This window comes from Lethenteron reissneri, chromosome 56 (assembly GCF_015708825.2).
Source record: "Lethenteron reissneri isolate LAM-NWPU_2019-01 chromosome 56, ASM1570882v1, whole genome shotgun sequence".
NCBI lineage: Eukaryota > Metazoa > Chordata > Hyperoartia > Petromyzontiformes > Petromyzontidae > Lethenteron > Lethenteron reissneri.
In genome coordinates, this window is record NC_083834.1 from 7,609,473 (window position 1) to 7,629,592 (window position 20,120).

The 20,120-nt window shown below is 52.3% G+C and overlaps 1 protein-coding gene across 1 annotated transcript; it reads right to left on the reverse strand.

Annotated features, from left to right (window-relative positions):
- Positions 1-426: 426 nt before the first annotated feature.
- Positions 427-11,932, reverse strand: LOC133357106 (gamma-aminobutyric acid receptor subunit rho-2-like). The gene is given in 10 exon segments (XM_061574888.1): positions 427-489; positions 491-748; positions 1,662-1,858; positions 3,857-4,009; positions 4,299-4,439; positions 5,798-5,880; positions 6,599-6,822; positions 8,285-8,352; positions 9,719-9,822; positions 11,779-11,932. Coding segments are annotated over 10 exon segments (1,422 nt in total). The 5' UTR covers positions 11,910-11,932.
- Between the last annotated feature and the right edge of the window lie 8,188 nt (positions 11,933-20,120).

Below are 20,120 nucleotides of genomic sequence, written 5' to 3' on the forward strand. Positions count from 1 at the left end.
AGGGTAAACCCACAACATTTACTACTTGAGTACTTGTGACCTTTCCATTTCGAAAAGTATATTGGTTTAGCCATGTTTGTTGTAGTACAGAGTTAGACTGATGGCCTTAATCTAAGTTGTCTTGTGGTTGTTGTTGTTGTTTGACTTGCATCCCACTGGGATTTTTGCACACAGCGTTGGTGTACGGTGCTTTTTCTGCAATATTTTGCTGTCTTTTCTTGGATTTTCTGTTTGCACTTAGTCACATATTTACTTTAAGATGTTTTTTGTTCATGTTTTTGTTTTTTGTTTGTTGCGGTTGCACCCGATTCACGAGCCGAATGGCTCACAGGGCTATACCTAATAAATGAACTTGAACTTGTCAGGGTGTGAGGCGGCGTGCGGCCTCACGCATTCCCGGCGCTTCCAGCCGCCGCTGCCAGGCCGCTAGGACAGCACGGCCCAGTAGACGACGTTGAAGAGGATGTACGACGCGGGGAAGAGAACTCGCTGAGTACGAGTCGATGGCGTGCGACCGCTGTAGGATGACGTCGCCTGCCCGGGCGAGGCACTCCCGCTGCCGCTCTAGGTAGCGCCCGCCACGGCCCAGAACGCCGCGGCCGGCGGCACCACCGCCGTCCGGGGCAGACGGGGCCGCCGGTGCCGGCGGGTCGCCCAGCAAGGCCATCGAGCCGTGGTGGCCGCCGGGACGGGCCTGCGCGTCGTACGGCAGAGGCACGGGCTGCAGGGAGACGCAGGCGTTCATGATCTGGGGAGGGGAAAGGAGAGGGGAGAGAGGGAGGAAGAGAGAGGGAGGTGGCGGGGGGCACAGTCGTCTGTGGGGTCTGTGCAAGGCTGATGGATAATTCGCTGGTCCTATCTCTACTACCACCCTACATTTAACCCTTTACTCCTACGCCTATCACCATCCCTATCACCATCCCCTAACCCTACATTTAACCCTTCACTTCTACCCCTATTCCTACCCCGATCACCATCCCCTAACCCTATCACTTATACCTTCTCCTAATCCGATCCCTATCTCTACTTTTCACCTATCCCTACCCCCAACACCATCCCTATAACTTCCCCGAATCCTTCATCCTTGCCATACCTCTACGCCAGGGGCCAGCAACCCGCGGCTCCGAGGTGCATGCGGCGGCTCTTTCAGGACCGCCGCTTCGTGGCGTTGTTTATTAAGGACACTCACCCATCGCGTAATCACCGCAGAGCATCACGGCACTCAAAATATCGAGTTGTCTTTTTTTTTTGTCCACCAAAAATTCGAAAAAAAAAACAACCCCTAGTCTTCTTGGTTCTTTCGATAAAGTCACGTAGAAGGAAAATAATAAAATAGTAAAAATAAAACATAATAAAATCTCACGACGTTACGGCCACAACGCAAGCAGCCGTCTTCAGGTGGAGAACAGGTCTGTCGAGAAGGCAGAGTCATTCAGACTCTGGCCGAAACATCGTGAGATTTTATTATGTTTTATTTTTATTATTTCCCTTCTACGTGACTTTACCGAAAGAACCAAGAAGATGAATCCCTGCAGTCACGAAAGCTTTAAATCGAAATTTAACGACCCCTAGCCTACACCCTACCACGTCGCTATCCTTAGCTCTCACCTTGACCACCCCCTCACCACCACTGCCCCCCCCTCCCGCACAGCCATCCTCACCCTCTTCCAGGCACAGCGCTGGCGCCGCTCCTGCAGGGTGCTCAGGTAGTTGATGGCCGCGTACTCGAGCACGGAGAGGAAGACGAAGACGAAGCTCGTCCACAGGTAGACGTCCACCGCCTTCACGTAGGAGACGCGCGGCATGGACGCGTTGACGCCCGTGATGATGGTGGACATGGTGAGTACGGTGGTGATGCCTGCAGCGGGGGAGAGACACGGGGGAGTTGACCCCGTGATGATGGTGGACATGGTGAGCACGTGGTGGTGCCTGCAGCGGGGGAGAGACACGGGGGAGAGACACGGGGGAGTTGACCCCGTGATGATGGTGGACATGGTGAGCACGTGGTGATGCCTGCAGCGGGGGAGAGACACGGGGGAGTTGACGCCCGTGATGATGGTGGACATCGTGAGCACGTGGTGGTGCCTGCAGCGGGGGAGAGACACGCGGGAGTTGACGCCGTGATGATGGTGGACATGGTGAGCACGGTGGTGATGCCTGCAGCGGGGGAGAGACACGGGGGAGTTGACGCCCGTGATGATGGTGGACATGGTGAGCACGGTGGTGATGCCTGCAGCGGGGGAGAGACACGGGGGAGTTGACCCCGTGATGATGGTGGACATGGTGAGCACGTGGTGGTGCCTGCAGCGGGGGAGAGACACGGGGGAGTTGACGCCGTGATGATGGTGGACATGGTGAGCACGGTGGTGATGCCTGCAGCGGGGGAGAGACACGGGGGAGTTGACGCCCGTGATGATGGTGGACATGGTGAGCACGTGGTGATGCCTGCAGCGCGGGAGAGACACGGGGGAGTTGACGCCCGTGATGATGGTGGACATCGTGAGCACGTGGTGGTGCCTGCAGCGGGGGAGAGACACGGGGGAGTTGACGCCGTGATGATGGTGGACATGGTGAGCACGTGGTGATGCCTGCAGCGGGGGAGAGACACGGGGGAGTTGACGCCGTGATGATGGTGGACATCGTGAGCACGTGGTGGTGCCTGCAGCGGGGGAGAGACACGGGGGAGTTGACGCCGTGATGATGGTGGACATGGTGAGCACGTGGTGATGCCTGCAGCGGGGGAGAGACACGGGGGAGTTGACGCCCGTGATGATGGTGGACATGGTGAGCACGTGGTGATGCCTGCAGCGGGGGACAGACACGGGGGAGTTGACCCCGTGATGATGGTGGACATGGTGAGCACGTGGTGGTGCCTGCAGCGGGGGAGAGACACGGGGGAGTTGACGCCCGTGATGATGGTGGACATGGTGAGCACGTGGTGATGCCTGCAGCGGGGGAGAGACACGGGGGAGTTGACGCCCGTGATGATGGTGGACATGGTGAGCACGTGGTGATGCTTGCAGCGGGGGAGAGACACGGGGGAGTTGATGCTGTGATGATGGTGGACATGGTGAGCACGTGGTGATGCCTGGAGCGGGGGAGAGACACGGGGGAGTTGATGCCGTGATGATGGTGGACATGGTGAGCACGTGGTGATGTCTGGAGCGGGGGAGAGACACGGGGGAGTTGATGCCGTGATGATGGTGGACATGGTGAGCACGTGGTGATGCCTGCAGCGGGGGAGAGACACGGGGGAGTTGATGCCGTGATGATGGTGGACATGGTGAGCACGTGGTGATGTCTGGAGCATGCATGTTGAACTTCTTTCGCACCATACGCAGCCATTCGTGCTAATCGGAGGTGCGGGGGAGACGCAGGGAGACACTGGCATGGTGATGAGCACCATTATGATGCCTGGAGCAGCGAGATGCGGAGACGCACGGGGGGACACGGAGAGACACGGGGAGCTGTGGTGAACGAAACCCATGATAAGGTCGCACTCATTACACACAGAGTTCTTGCCACAAATGAACCACGACACCTTCCTCATCTCGTCATCATCACGCAAACTCCGGTCATCCCCGCAGCGGTTTTTTGGCGAACGATCGAACAAAGGCGGCGGTGGGGTCACCGCATCGCGCGGCGCTTTCAGATGCGCTTCTGCAGGCGTCCAGAACGCCCTTCCCTTCCGACAGCAGCACGGTTGGCTACGTACGGCGCGAAAGAGGTCCAAAGTCCATGCGCACGAGACGCAGGGAGACACGGGAGGGACACGGGAGGGACACGAGGAGACGCGGGCGAGGGACAACCGCGGGCACCGGTAGTGCCGACGCGGTGAGAGGGGGTTGGCGCTGACCCAGGGAGACGCGAGCGGGGACGGCGCGGCGGTCGATCCAGAAGGAGACCCAGGAGAGCATGACCATGAGCAGCGCGGGGAAGTAGGTCTGCAGCAGGTAGAAGAAGACGTGACGGCGCAGCGTGAAGCTGATGAAGAGGCGGTTGTACCAGCCTGCGCACGCACAGACAGACAAAGATCCCCCGTGTAGCCTTGCCAGATTGTTGGGGCAAGTGCTGTTAGCGAACACCTGTGAAGGGCGGCACGGCACAGTAAGGGGGTGGGTGGCCAGCACCACGCCCGGCCACCTTTGTCTCCCCAGTGGCGATGTTTACACACCACGGCAGGTACTCGTTTGAGGCTGAGTCAACCTACACACACGCACGCACACACACGAAGCACGGGGAGGGGGACGCGGGGAGGGGGACGCGGGGAGGGGGACGCGGGGAGGGGGACGCGGCACCTGTGCTGCTGTAGAAGGCGAGGCGCGACGTGGTCATGAACTCCTGGATGAGGAACTGGGAGAGGGAGATGTCCTCGTCCATGGAGAGAGAGGCGTTGCCGTTTTTCCAGTAGAGCATCAGGTCGTCCTCCGTGTAGGCATCTGCACGGCCCCCGCACACCGCGGCACGCGTCACTCGGTCTCTCCTGCGTTTCGTTTTGTCAACGCCGGAACCCTCGGCCGCAGCGGTGTCCCCAGGGGAAGAGAAAATCTAAAAGCCAGGTGATGGCGGTGATGAGACTCATTTAAGTTCGGTTGATTTTGTTTAACCCGGTGAGAAGTCGAGAGACCAGGTTTAGTCTCATTTGCGCCACGTGGCGAGACGTTAACTACCCTGCGTGGTATACAGGAGGTCGTGGGTTCGATCCCGTGTCTCTCTCCCACAGTGGTAAGATGTTAACTACCCCGCGTGGTATACAGGAGGTCGTGGGTTCGATCCCGTGTCTCTCTCCCACAGTGGTAAGATGTTAACTACCCCGTGTGGTATACAGGAGGTCGTGGGTTCGATCCCGTGTCTCTCTCCCACAGTGGTAAGATGTTAACTAGCCCGCGTGGTCTACAGGAGGTCGTGGGTTCGATCCCGTGTCTCTCTCCCACAGTGGTAAGATGTTAACTACCCCGTGTGGTATACAGGAGGTCGTGGGTTCGATCCCGTGTCTCTCTCCCACAGTGGTAAGATGTTAACTACCCCGCGTGGTCTACAGGAGGTCCTGGGTTCGATCCCGTGTCTCTCTCCCACAGTGGTAAGATGTTAACTACCCCGTGTGGTATACAGGAGGTCGTGGGTTCGATCCCGTGTAATTCTCACGTCGTGAGAATTATTTTATTATGTTTTATTTTATTATTTTTATTGTTTCCATTCTATGTGACTTTACCGAAAGAACCAAGAAGATGAATCCCTGCAGTCACGAAAGCTTTAAATCGAAATTTAAACACTATTCTGTTCTTCTGTAATTGGAAGTTGCTGTTCAGGTGAACAAACGCTCACAGAAGTGGACAACATTTTCTTGACAATTTTCGTGACGATTTCTGTGACGCTTTACGTGACGATTTCCGTTACGATTTCTGTGACGATTTCCGTTACGATTTTCGTGACGATTTTCACGACGATTTCCGTGACTATTTTCACGACGATTTCCGTGACAATTTTCGTGACAATTTTCGATGGTAAATTTTAAATTCCCCGACTCATTACACCCGGGTATGTCCCGCAACCTCCTACCAGCAGCGAGCGCCTTGGACGCTTCACGTGATGGGCGCGAAGTGTACCTAGCCTGGCACAAGCACTTTGGTGACGTGACCACAACTAAGTGGCGAATGGCGGCTGTAGTTGTTGCTGTTGTGTTGGTATCCAAGTCAACCCTTCAATGTAATAAACACGGTTGAGACCGATCGTCAGCCTATCCTATCAAGCGTTAGTCTGTCCACGAACTCTTCCCCTCATCCCAACCCGAACTCACAGCTCTCCAGCTCCAGGGCGCACGTCTGCGTGTCCAGAGGAAACCGGCTCAAGTCCATGTTGCACATAGCCGTTACCGTGATCCTGCATAACAACAACAACAATGACAACAATGACAACAACAGCAGCGGCAACAACAACAGAAATGGCAACAACAACAGCAGCAACAATAATAATAATAGCAGCAATAACAAGAAACAATAGTACAGTAGTCAATGTCAACCCAACGTTGAAGGACTCCCCACAAAGTTGTTGGTCGTGGTTATGGTTGAGGTGATGCGGTTATGGTTGAGGTTTCGTGGTTGTGGTTGAGGTTATGTGGTTATGGCTCTGCTTAGATCGTGATTGCTGTGGTTGAAAATGTGTTTGTTGAGTTTGTGTCATTATAGACGGCTCCGTCTAGACACACCGCCCCACCCAGACGGCCCCGTCTAGACACACCGCCCCACCGAGACGGCCCTGTCTAGACACACCGCCCCACCCAGACGGCCCCGTCTAGACACACCGCCCCACCCAGACGGCCCCGTCTAGACATACCGCCCCACCCAGACGGCCCCGTCTACACACACCGCCCCACCCAAACGGCCCCGTCTACACACACCGCCCCGCCGAGACGGCCCCGTCTAGACACACCACCCCACCCAGACGGCCCCGTCTAGACACACCGCCCCACCCAGACGGCCCCGTCTAGACACACCGCCACACCCAGACGGCCCCGTCTAGACACACCGCCCCACCCAGACGGCCCCGTCTAGACACCAAGAAGGAGGCCCGGTCGTCACGGGAGGCGCGGGGCGCTCACCTCATGCTGTAGAGGACGCGCCCCTCGGGGTAGACACGCAGCATCACGTTGTCGGTGGTCGTGTCGTGGATGAAGGAGCGCTTGGAGTGCACAAAGAAGACGTCGGGCAACCAGATCTTCTTGACGAGGCGGCTGTCGAAGGTCATGCTGCGGTTGCTGGAGCTGGGGAAGGCCAGCCGCTCGTCACGCCACGTGTGGCGCACAAACAGCGTCATCGTGAAGTCCTGCGCGGGGCGGTCGTCGTTGGCATCATCATCGTTGGCATCATCATCATCATCGTTGGCATCATCATCGTTGGCATCATCATCATCATCGTTGGCATCATCATCATCATCATCGTTGGCATCATCATCGTTGGCATCATCGTTGGCATCATCATTATTGGCATCATCATCATCATCGTTGGCATCATCATTATCATCGTTGGCATCATCATCATTGGCATCATCATCATCATCGTTGGCATCATCATCATTGGCATCATCATCGTTGGCATCATCATCATCATCGTTGGCATCATCATCGTTGGCATCATCGTTGGCATCATCATTATTGGCATCATCATCATCATCGTTGGCATCATCATTATCATCGTTGGCATCATCATCATTGGCATCATCATCATCATCATCGTTGGCATCATCATCGTTGGCATCATCATTATTTACATCATCATCATCATTGGCATCATCATCGTTGGCATCATCATCGTTGGCATCATCGTTGGCATCATCATTATTGGCATCATCATCATCATCGTTGGCATCATCATTATCATCGTTGGCATCATCATCATTGGCATCATCATCATCATCGTTGGCATCATCATTATCATCGTTGGCATCATCATTATTGGCATCATCATCATCGTTGGCATCATCATTATCATCGTTGGCATCATCATCGTTGGCATCATCATCATCATCGTTGGCATCATCATCGTTGGCATCATCATTATTGGCATCATCATCATCATTGGCATCATCATCATCATCGTTGGCATCATCATCGTTGACATCATCATCATCATCGTTGGCATCATCATCGTTGGCATCATCATCATCATCGTTGGCATCATCATCATCATCATCGTTGGCATCATCATTATTGGCATCATCATCATCATCATCGTTGGCATCATCATCATCGTTCAGCATCATCATCATCGTCATCAACGGTGGTAGAATTCAACGTAAAGCAGTTGGGTTGTATGTACATGTACGTTGAACTTCTTTTGCACCGTACGTAGCCAACCGGGCTAATCGGATACGCGACGGGGAAGGACAACAAACTGAACATAATAAGTACAATTTAAAAATACTTTTTTTTCAACACGCTTTAATGAGTAATGGCAGAACTCCACGACTCCAGGAAGTGGCCCTGAGGCTTGCCATAATGTAAGGGGGCCGTGGTGATTTACAGCCAACGTGAGTTGAGCGTGGACAATTAGACCCAAGGCGAAACATAACATGTAAAAAAGATGGTAAAAAAAAATGTTGTATGATAGTATGACATAAGTATACCAAGTTTGCAGTCGATAACACATCGGTCGAGCACTGGACCCCCCCCGTCAATCAACCCCGGCAGCCCTACGTGGAGCGTGTCGCGACGCGGTGAAGGGTGAGCGAAGGGGGGACGAGAGCGAGGGTGAGTTTTGCCGGTGAGCAGGCGTTGCGTCCTCCTCACCATGTCCACCTCGGAGATGCTGTCGATGCTCTCCACCTGCACGTCGAGGCCGACGGGGATAGCGGGGCCTGGTGGGACCACACAGCATTCACCGTCACCGCGACCGCTGCTACAGCGTGGATGCTGGAGCAAAGAAGTGCAGTACAACAATTAATTTTTGCCTCGTTGGCCCCTTCCTGCCCAGAACGCGGCCCTGAAAGGTCAATCGCTGTGCAGGTCTGTAGGTCTCTCAGAAGGGCTGTAGGTCTCTGTGTCTGTGGGTCTCTGTGTCTGTGGGTCTCTGTGCTGTGGGTCTCTGTGTCTGTGGGTCTCTGTGTCTGTGGGTCTCTGTGCTGTGGGTCTCTGGTCAGGTTTATGGGTCTCTCTGTCTGGGTCTCTTTGTCGGTGGGTCTCTGTGCTGTGGGTCTCTGTGTCTCTGGGTCTCTGTGTATGTGGGGCTCTGTGCTGTGGGTCTCTGTGCTGTGGGTCTCTGTGTCTGGGTCTCTGGTCAGGTTTATGGGTCTCTCTGTCTGGGTCTCTTTGTCGGTGGGTCTCTGTGCTGTGGGTCTCTGTGTCTGTGGGTCTCTGTGTCTGTGGGTCTTTGTGTATGTGGGTCTCTGTGTTTGTGGGTCTTTGTGTATATGGGTCTCCGTGTAAGTGCAAGGGAAAGAAGGAATGGAATAATATGGGAGAGGCCTTTGCTCGGCCGACAGCAACAACAACATGCAACACGCAATCGTGTAAAAATCGCGTTACAATAAATAATACATAATACCGGGTAAAGCACAGTCCGCGATAACACGCGAGACGCGTACGCAGGCCTGAACAAAGACTGAGGCGTGTCGGTGGCATCTAGAAGCATCCGGCAGCATCCCACCCTTGCGTGACGATGACGCTACACCGAGGCAGCCGTACGGCCGCTTATTCCTACTCGCGCGGCGACGTCGTTCCGTTCACTCGATCGCCTTACATTCAATTCGCGTCCGTGTCATTAAAAAAAAAACATGCTTTCCCTAACACAATCGCAATCGTCGTCGCGTTACGACCAATTGGCGTCGGGAAATACACCGGCAGAAGGGACCGTGCCCCAGAGGTCGCAACCGGGTACCCGATACCCGTACCCTACCCGATACCCGGCTACCGGGTACGGGTACCCGTTTGCGACCCTGGGGCGGCCGGGTACGGGTACGGGTAGACCGTGAGTCACTGGTGAGTAACTGTTTGTCACTCATTTCCCAACGTCTTGTCTCTTCTCACAATTCAAGTTCCTAGAATCAACCCACCCGCGCCTGCAACATGGCTTCATCCCAGAGGTCGCAATCAGGTACCCGATACCCGTACCCTACCTGTATCCGGCCGGGTACGGGTAGGGTACGGGTACCCGTTTGCGACCCTGGTGCGGCCGGGTACGGGTACGGATAAGGAATCAAAACCCGTTTGCGACCTCTGGCGTACCCCCAAAGCCGGGCCTCATGGTGAAGTCGTGCTCCCCGATCCGCAGCTGCTGCTCGGACTTGGTGGTGCGGCTCCGCGCCCCGTCCGTCCGTCTGCCGTGGCGGCTGGGTGGGGTGGGGGAGAAAAAGACACGGGGAAGGTCACGGGGGGTCACGAGGTCACATTTTCAAGCAACACACTCCAAAGTCGCGGCCACAGTTGTCAGCGTCGTCGTCGTCATCAACAAACAATCCCACGGTGGATGGAAGCCTCCCCAAGCTGTCTGTCTCTCACGGCTTCACGATGCCACAGTGAATCCACGAAGTGCCAGGTGACACAGGATCGGCGAGGGGGGGCGGAAATTGAATAGGGCCCCCCATATTTAAATCCTTCTTTGCACAAGGGGCCCATGCCAAGCACGCGACACCGCCGGGTAGACTGCGGTGGACGCATTCATGAGTTTGTTTGACACGGTGATAGAGAGGGTTGCCACCTTTTCGGGTTTGAGCCGGAGAGTCCGGAGGTTGGCACACGTGTTCAGGTGGCATGGATTGATTTGTGACTGAGATCTGCCAGCGGGCGTCGTCCCGTTTGACTTTATTGCAGAAAGAACTGCACAGTGTTGATAACGGACCTCGAGTGCCGACTGAGAAATGTGTCTGGGTTTGGGCTGTGGAGAATTTTCTGCCATTCACCCACCCACCTATCCACTCACCCACACTCTCACCCCCCCACCTATCCACTCACCCACCCTCTCACCCACCCACCTATCCACTCACCCACCCTCTCACCCAACCACCCTCTCACCCACCCTCTCACCCACCCACCTATCCACTCACCCACCCTCTCACCCACCCACCTATCCACTCACCCACCCTCTCACCCAACCACCCTCTCACCCACCCTCTCACCCACCCACCTATCCACTCACCCACCCTCTCACCCACCCACCTATCCACTCACCCACTCTCTCACCCACCCACCTATCCACTCACCCACCCTCTCACCCACCCACCCTCTCACCCACCCTCTCACCCACCCACCTATCCACTCACCCACTCTCTCACCCACCCTCTCACCCACCCTCTCACCCACCCACCTATCCACTCACCCACTCTCTCACCCACCCTCTCACCCACCCTCTCATTCACCCACCTACCCACCCACCCTCTCACCCACCCACCTATCCACCCACCCTTTCACCCACCCACTAACTCACACACTCACTACGGTTGCCACCTGTCCGTGGTTAACCAGGAGAGTCTGGGAATTGGCATCTGTATTCGGGTGGCAGCAAGAACTGATTCCTCCGGCATAAATAAATATCCTTATCCGAGTGGAAACAAGAATTGATTCCCTTCAGTCTAAATATTCTGATCCGTGTGGTAGCAGGAATTGATTCCTCCGGTATAAATGCACGGGTCGGCTACGTACGGTGGTGCAAGAAGTTCAAGATGCACGTGCACACCATTATTAAATATTCCAATTATGTACTCTGGTTTTTTCGGTAAAGTCACCTATACAAACACATTGTCTCGTAATAACTCTCTTCACACGCCTCAGTAATTTTGCTGGAGCAGTCAACACCTGATGACTGTTGCTTGTGTTGCTTCCGAAACGTCGTGATTTAATTTATTTTCTCTTCTTCTTGGTTCTTTCGGTAAAGTCATGTAGAAGGGAAATAAATAAAAAACATAATAAAATAATTCTCACGACGTTGCGGCCACAACGCAAGCAACCTGAGGACGGCTGCTTGCGTTGTGGCCGAAACGTCGTGAGAGTTATTTTATTATGTTGTATTTTATTATTTTTTTATTATTTCCCTTCTACGTGACTTTACCGAAAGAACCAAGAAGATGAATCCCTACAGTCACGAAAGCTTTAAATCGAAATTTATTTTCTCTTCTTTACCCACGTGACTTTACCGAAATAACCAAAGAGTATGGACCCTTACAGTCACGAAAACTTCAAATCTAGAATTCCAATTATGATCTGTGTGCAAGCCGGAGAGCGGCGTGTTTGCTGTGTACGCGACGCAGCTCCATCGGTGGCCCACCAACGACCGCGCCGCCCGGCCGCACCTCAGATGAGGGGCGGAGGGCGCCGCCGGGGTCGCCCGCTCGCCCGGCGGCGCCGGCCGCGGCTCGCGCCGGCACGCCACGGCGGTCACACCGGCCAGGAAGAGCCACGCCAGCCGCAGGGCGCGCGCCATCACCGCCGCCCCGGGACGACTCGATCCGGCGCCACGACCCCCTCGGCTGCCCGGCCGCCACCAACCCTGCGGAGCGATCGAACCCCGCCGCCTGTGTTAAAGAAACGAAATGAAGGAGCAGGAAAGAAAATGACGCGTCAGCCGCTGCAATATTTTTTGGGAGCGCGCGTAACTTCAACGGCATTGGATGAATGCGAGCGCATTCTGGAACCGGTTTCGACGTTCATCGCCTCATCGGGAGAAGCAAGTTTGAACAAACGATCATTGTGGTGGTACCCTGGGGTACCAAATAACACTAAATGGCCGAGGTAATTAAATATTGTATTTCTGGGACACTATTTTTCCCAGGGGTGTACTTCACTCCGCGACTGGGGCACCAATCAATCCGAAATCGGTGGTGCTACTCTGCGATGTCGAAACGCCAAACATCAGCATGGCAAAATCCGTTGTCGAAAAATTCAACTCTGAATCGTGCATCGTGTACAGTTCGTCGTTTTGAGTCGATGGCCGCCATCGTCGACCATCCACAGACTAACAGTGACTGCATCACGGACATTGTGCGAGAGCCGGGGCACTACGGTTCCCCGGGGTACCGCCATGAGGTTCAAATGTTGTCTAACTGTCAGGTGGTCTTCTAGGTTCTTTCGGTAAAGTCACGTAGAAGGAAAATAATAAAATAATACAAATAAAACAATAAAATAATTCTCACGACGTTTCGGCCACAACGCAAGTAGCCGTCTTCAGGTGGAGAACAGGTCTGTCGAGAAGGCAGAGTCTGTTCTCCACCTGAAGACGGCTGCTTGCGTTGTGGCCGAAACGTCGTGAAAATTATTTTATTGTTTTATTTGTATTATTTTATTATTTTCCTTCTACGTGACTTTACCGAAAGAACCAAGAAGATGAATCCATGCAGTCACGAAAGCTTTAAATCGAAATAAAATGTCAGGTGGCCTTTAGGCAAGGACTGGTTTCGATATCGTCTCGTCAGCAGTCAGGCTCGCTTAAACCGATGCCGGTGACCTGCTCGATGTTGAGAGGGAGAGGACCTTCTTAGGAAGCCGAGGCTCACGCGACGTGTAACAACACTTCATGTGGAGGGAAAGACGAGTGGAGGCGTACCGAGTGCTCAATGACGACGCTAATGACACGGCCAATGTTAAACACGTACTTTCAAGAGGTTGACTGAGGAATGCATGGAGTTATGTAACATACGCAGGTCAAAGACAATCATTCAAACCGAGCTCGGACAGGCTGGACACGCCAATGGCTTTACGGGCGTGTACATTAAAGACCGGCGTCTGGCTTTATTTATGATGAGGCGGAAAAAAACTATTGAATGTAAAAAAAGTGAATCATTCAGGCACCGCTTTTGGTTGTCACTCCCACCGGTGACATCGACGCACTGTGACGGTCACCCCGGTACACGTGACCCACGCTGGCGCCACGCTGGTTTGTTGGGTTTGTGGTTAGAACCAACGTTGGAACCAAACGTCGCCCCAACGTTGGAACCAAACGTCGCCCCAACGTTGGAACCAAACGTCGCCCCAACTTTGGAGCCAACGTCTTTCCAACGTCGGTGCAATGTTGGAACCAACGTTCCGCCAACGTTGTAATCAACGTTTTCCGAACGTTGGAACCAAACGTCGCCCCAACGTTGGAACCAAACGTCGCCCCAACGTTGGAACCAAACGTCGCCCCAACTTTGGAGCCAACGTCTTTCCAACCGTCGGCGCAATGTTGGAACCAACGTTCCGTCAACGTTGTAATCAACGTTTCCCGAACGTTGGAACCAAACGTCGCCCCAACGTTGGAACCAAACGTCGCCCCAACGTTCGCCCGTCGTCCGAAAACCGCGTGTCCGAAATCAAACGGCACAAATCCCCAACTCGCGCTCCCCTCACCTGCTCACGGGCGCTCTCTGTCCGCCTCCATCTCCGTTTGGTCAAGGTGGTGAAGGTGGTCGCGGTGTCGCGGTGGCGATGATCGTCATCGTGGTGTTGGTCGCAGACACGCAGCCTCAAGTCCCAGCGGGTGCCGTAACCCTCCTACTCCTGCTCGAGGCGGATTGACGATAAGAGCCTGCGCCTCTCTTGCCGATGGGAGTCAACGGCTCTAATCGGCTTTGTCGGTGAAATCCGCTTAGCTGCCATCTGCCTCCTCCTCCCCCCATCACTACGCCGTCTCCCTCGCCTCTCGACCGGCCCAGCGTGATGCCGACCACGCAAATCGTGCACGCGATATCCCAGCGCCTTGTTGTCAATCCACCGCTGGATGACGGCGGGGGAGTGGAGGGGTGGCAATACATGGGTGGCCACCTCGCTCCACACACAATGACAAAGCACAATGAAGTGATGATTGGTGATGCCGCTTCTGCTGTTGCGTCGGACAGGGGTTTGGTACGAGCACAAACAACAACACCGAACAACTCAACAGTTGCTACGTCGCCGTCGGCTTTTTTTTATTCTTTCCATTAGCGTCCTGGCTACCGCGAACGACAATTAATAGCGCGAATTGAGCGGCGCATTAGCCTGTGGACAAATGGCTTTAAGCCGGAGGACACGGAGAAAAATCCACGCGACCACATCGGAGACAAAATAACACCGCAAACTGCGAATATGCAAATCCACAAAGCCTATTACAATACTCTTTGGTTCTTTCGGTAAAGTCAAGTAGGTATAAATAGAAATTGATTTAAATACAATTTAATTTGTTTCAACAAATGTTTTTTTTTTATTTTCTACCTACGTGACTTTACCGAAAGCACCAAAGAGTATGGATTCCTGCAGTCACGAAAGCTTCAAATCAAGATCGTATTACAATAGTTCTATTTCGGTATCTAAGTGGGGTGGAAATAAATAGATAACCCTGCGTACATAACAATGATTGAATGTTTGGTAAGCTTGTAAATCGACTGCTGGATGGGTCCACCCCACCCCTCGGCTAAGAACTTGGAATATTGTATGCACAGGATGTCATTCTTACCTGCTCCCAAGCCTCGAGCAAATCTGAAAATTATTCGGAAAACCCATCATAACCCATCATAACAAAATAGTCCACAATCACAATACTGTACTCTTTTTTTTCGGTAAAGTCATGTAGGTAAAAAATTCAAATAAATTAAATCACGACGTTTCGGAGGCAACACAAGCTTCCGTCTTCAGGTGGAACCGTCACAGCAAAATTACTGTAATGTTGTGTTGCCTCCGAAACGTCGTGATTTAATTTATTTGAATTGTTTTACCTACGTGACTTTACCAAAAAAAAAAAGTATGAATCCTTGCAGTCACGAAAACTTCAAATCTAGAATTAACACAATACTGTACTATACTGCGTACAATTTGCGTGTCTCCCCTACTGTTCCAATCTATCTATACCAATCTATTTATAAATAGATCACCACTTGCACATCATTATAATAAAATAATGAACAGGACATATTGTCAGTCTACTGTAAGTGCCGCATTAAGCTAGTAAACATTAAAAAAAATACTTGTATAATAAAGTAATTGTTTTTTTTCATTTGCTATAGCAGCCAGATAATACGACAAATCGTTAACCTTAAACACCAAAGTCGTTCATAAAAGTTGAAGGCGGTATAATACTATAGTAATAGAGCAAGTACAGAATCACTGAACCGGAATTGATAGTTTGAAAGCATTTAGCGAGTAAAAATGTTCATTGCTTCATTACACTTCTAATTGTATTTTATGACGCTCATCGAGTCGAAAGAGTATTTTTCGCAGCAGTGGGCGATGTCGCTGATAATGCTGCTGCTGCTTCGTGTCATCCCAATCGAGTAACTTGCAGTGCGATTTCTTTTTTGCATTTGGGACGTCTAGACCGATGCTCAGTTGTTCCATTTCCCGAGGAAGTTTCCTTCACAGCACGTGGTGTCGAAACGTTGGACATCGTGCCGAATAACGCGCGTTACGATCTGAAAGCGCATCTGAGAGCTATAAGAGCAGAACCATGTAAACCCACGGTGTTGTATTTTTCATTTTTAATGCGGAATTTATTTTTTCTGTATCCTTTCACCCCTCCAACCTCCCCTCCTCTACTCCCCCTGTCCCAGATCACTCTTGAGAAAGAACATTTTAACTGAATGGGTCCTACCCCTGGTGAGCAAAAAATGTTACGAAACCAGCAACATCCATCAGCCCCCGGCTCCAATTAAGTCTCGCGGCTAAAGGTCACCACGACCATCACGGCCATTAATTTAATTTGTGAATGGGAGGCAAGAGGAATGATATGATCCATGATGACCTCTGCGGTTTAATGCTTCATTATTCCAGGGTTTTTGCGGATTATTGGCGTTGCGGATTAACTGCGCTTGCGACGACCGGACGGCAGTAAGAAATGGGGCATTCCACGCTCGTCATCCGCAACATTTTATTTAAAATTTCGTACGCCGCTTCCATCATTATGTTTATGTAAAATATACTTTTGTTTAATGTCATGCGACCAACGCGCTGCGAGGCGAAGTGTGAATTAACGTGTCCGCTGGAGTGACCTCGCAAAAGTAACAACAACAATGCAAGTCATAATACGTTCGTTTTATAGAGCGTCGTCATCGTCATTTCCAGTGGTGTTTTATCCTCTTCTTTTCACTTGCTTCAAAAATATTTTTTCACAATCTAAGACCCCCAATGTAAGTTAACATTACGCCTCGAGCTAAGGCGCTCTATAATATAGAAAGTAAGAATCGTGCCAAACGTGGCGAGCGGTAACGCGAACGGGCGAGCGAGCGAGCGATATCTGCAGGAAGAGGTTATTCGTCGCTGGGTTTCAATTCCGTGGGAGCAGCCGCATGGCGAACTGGGAGGTCACGTGCACAGCCGTCCCAAATCAGGGCAACCGCCCCGGGCCCCGTGCTTTGGAGGGTCGGGGGGGGGGGGGTGCACGTGCTTTGACGTCACGGTGTCTGATATATTACAGTGGGGGGCACCATGCGTGGGCCCCGCACCCCACCACTATGGAATGGCCCTGGTCACGTGGCCTTGGTTTGGCTCACTGCTGTCTCAGGGCTCATGCGAGCCACGTCCCACTCCATTTGCTCGTAAATTCCCCGGTCGTCATTCATCGCGGACGGACCCCGACCGCCGATTGCTGGCGCAGTGGCCGGGCCGATCTTGCCGCCCTGGGTACAAAAAAAGACAAACAAACGACAAAAAAATAAAACGCGCGTGTCTACGTCCCGTGCGAGTTTTTGAATGCCCCTGTGTGTGCGCGCGCTCGCTCGGGTTTTGGGTAGAGATGAGATGAAGGTAAAGGTCAGGGAGCAGCCCCCTGTACTTGCTCGGTCGTGCCACCGCTGGCAGAAGCCGTTTTCCGCTGGAGGGTATTTCAGAGCAAGGACGTAATTATAATATAAATTGGGGGGGGGACATCCCCCCCAATATTAAAATATGATCAAAATGCCCCCCCCCTCCCAATATATTGCTATAAAATAGATTTCTGTTTATATGCTTGTGGTTATGGTTGTACTTTATTAATCCCTAATCTCTGCCATTTACATACAATGAAACAAGAAAAGGTCAAAAAGAAAAAAACAGAGCAATGTAATACAATACACTGTTAGACATTATTGTTCAAAATAAATAAAAAGTCCATCCTATGTGTTAGCGAATTTTTTTATATTTTAGGCGGGAAATTAGTCTTCAAATTTAGATTTTTTTCCTGGAAGATTTGGTCCCCTCCCCAATGTTGACTCCATGGCTACGGCCTTGCTTCAGAGAGATCCCTCCTAGCACTCCGAGAGGGTACCGTATGACATTTAGCTGCATCGAAAATTATATCTATTTTTATTTCACCAGGTAAGCCTCACTGAGGTATAATGACGTGGGTACTCCCCACCTCCTCCAAGATATCTGGCCAGCGTGGATGATTGAGGATGTCACGGTGGCGAGATGTTAACTACCTCGCCTAGTATACAAGAGGTCGTGGGTTCGATCCCGACCCTGACGCCTGCTGCTGTATATTTGTAGTTTGCATGTCTCTATCTCTCTCTCCCCGTGATCGTGTGGTTTTTTCTCAGGGTCCTCCGGTTTTTGCCCTTCACATTTAGAATCAACGTCGCACTTTCAGAGTACATTGGCTGCTGTAAATTTCCACGTTGATGAGCAGCCGCTTCGTTGAGCCATCATTTCTAATGGCCAGGTCGCTTCTGAAAAACGAGCTGTATAGCAGCACGTTGGGCCTTGCCTGGTTAACATTTTGTTTTAATCCTTTATATTAAGTTCACTTGCTTGCTTAGGACCGTGCAAATTTTTCGGTCGTTTTTTAACCCCGTTCCCGTGATCCAATCGAGCTGACATTTTCCACACAGACTCGTTGTGCGTGACAATGAATGTTCGTGAAATTTTTTTTCCAAAATTTTACACTTTTTAGGAAAAAATCAATTATATTTAATTACCAATTGCTTAATGGTGACAGGCAATCATCTGACCCATAGGTGGCAGCCATCTCAAGCCAGAGGACGAGAGGACTCTAGCCGCCACGCATATAAAGGATTTATAGTGAAAAACTTTGTTTTTACGAGTAAATTTTTACTTATCATAGCTTTAGCTTGGCCACAGCACGGACGTTTGCGATGAGCCGCAGTCTCCTGCACCGCGCCCGGCGCGCGCCCACCGCAGCCGTACCCTGGCTCACCTTCACCGCATTCCTCCGATTCACTCTGCAGCGCCAGACGACGAGCGCCACCGTCAAGCCCACGAACATGGCGGTCGGCACCAGCAGCACCAGCACACACCAGCTGCCCGACTGTCCTGGGAACGAGCACCGACAATTAACTCAAGGTCAGGAAGATGCCGTCGATCGGCATGGCCACGGCCGTTGATGCCACCGCCGCCACGCCGAGCCAATCCCCTCGACCCTCCGCCAGATCCCGCAGGGGCTGCTACTGCTGCTCACTTGACACGTGACCTCCAGGTTCTGACCGAAACAGTGGACCACCATCTGCTCTAGAGACCCACAGACTCACACAGAGACCCAGAGGCTCACACGGTGACCCATGGACACACACAGACCCACAGACTCACACAGAGACCCAGAGGCTCACACGGTGACCCATGGACACACAGAGACCCGAAGGCTTATACAGATATGCACAGACTCAGAGACCCACAGACTCACACGGTGACTCATACTCACACAGACACCCACATGCTCACACGGTGACTCACAGACTCACACAGAGACCCACAGACCCACACAGAGACCGTTATACTCACACAGACTCAAAGCAGAAAGCCATAGATCTGCCCCCTTACAGCTCTTAGCGACTCACAGACTGATACAGATTCTCGTTCAAGATACGGGTCACTCCCCCCCCCCCCCCACTAACACTTGCCAACATTGTCGGTCATGAACGTCATTTCACGCAGTGTTTTGTTCTCCCCCCCCCAGTCTGCACGTGGTCGCCCCGCTGAGGAAGTGATGACCATGATGACGACGACGGGTCTGGGATAACGGGGCCACTCCGCTTACCGCCGTCGCCAGACGCAGCGAGGCGTGTGGTGAACTCAGCCGTGGCATCCGTCGCTGCGAGAAGAAAAGAAAAAAACACGAACAGATTACCGCAATTCATAATGAAAGCGTTGTGGATTTACTCTCCAACACACCGGTGGGCTGAAGCAGTGACTAATTGTTGACGTGACAAACCTCACTGGCTGTGTCGGGTGGTGGAGGGTTACGACACATTTATACTCACGCGATCTAACCCACAAAAGCCTTCGTTATGAATCATATTGGTCGCGAAAGCCTGCAACGTGTTAAGCAGACGACTGTGATGTCCACAAACGGAGCGGTGCTTCCTTACGCCGACCGCAGAAATCTCTTGCGAAAATTAACTCTCCCTCCACCCCCCCCACCCAACCAAAAAACAAGTCCCATGAATTTAAAATCTCTCCTTCCCGGAACGTGTGGGTCTATATGTAAGTCTATGGGTACCAACGTAGGTCTGTGCATCAATATGTACGTTTATGGGTCTCTGTGTGAATCTGTGTGAACCTGTGGGTATCTATGTGAGTCTGTGGGTCTTGGTGTGAGTCTGTGTAAGTGTGTGGGTCTCCGTGTGAGTGTATGTGTATGTGTGAATTCTGTGGTCGCTATGTGAGTCTATGTGTCTCTGGAAGTCTACGTGTCTGTGTGAGTCTGTGGATCTCTGTGTGAATCTGTGTGAACCTGTGGGTATCTATGTGAGTCTGTGGG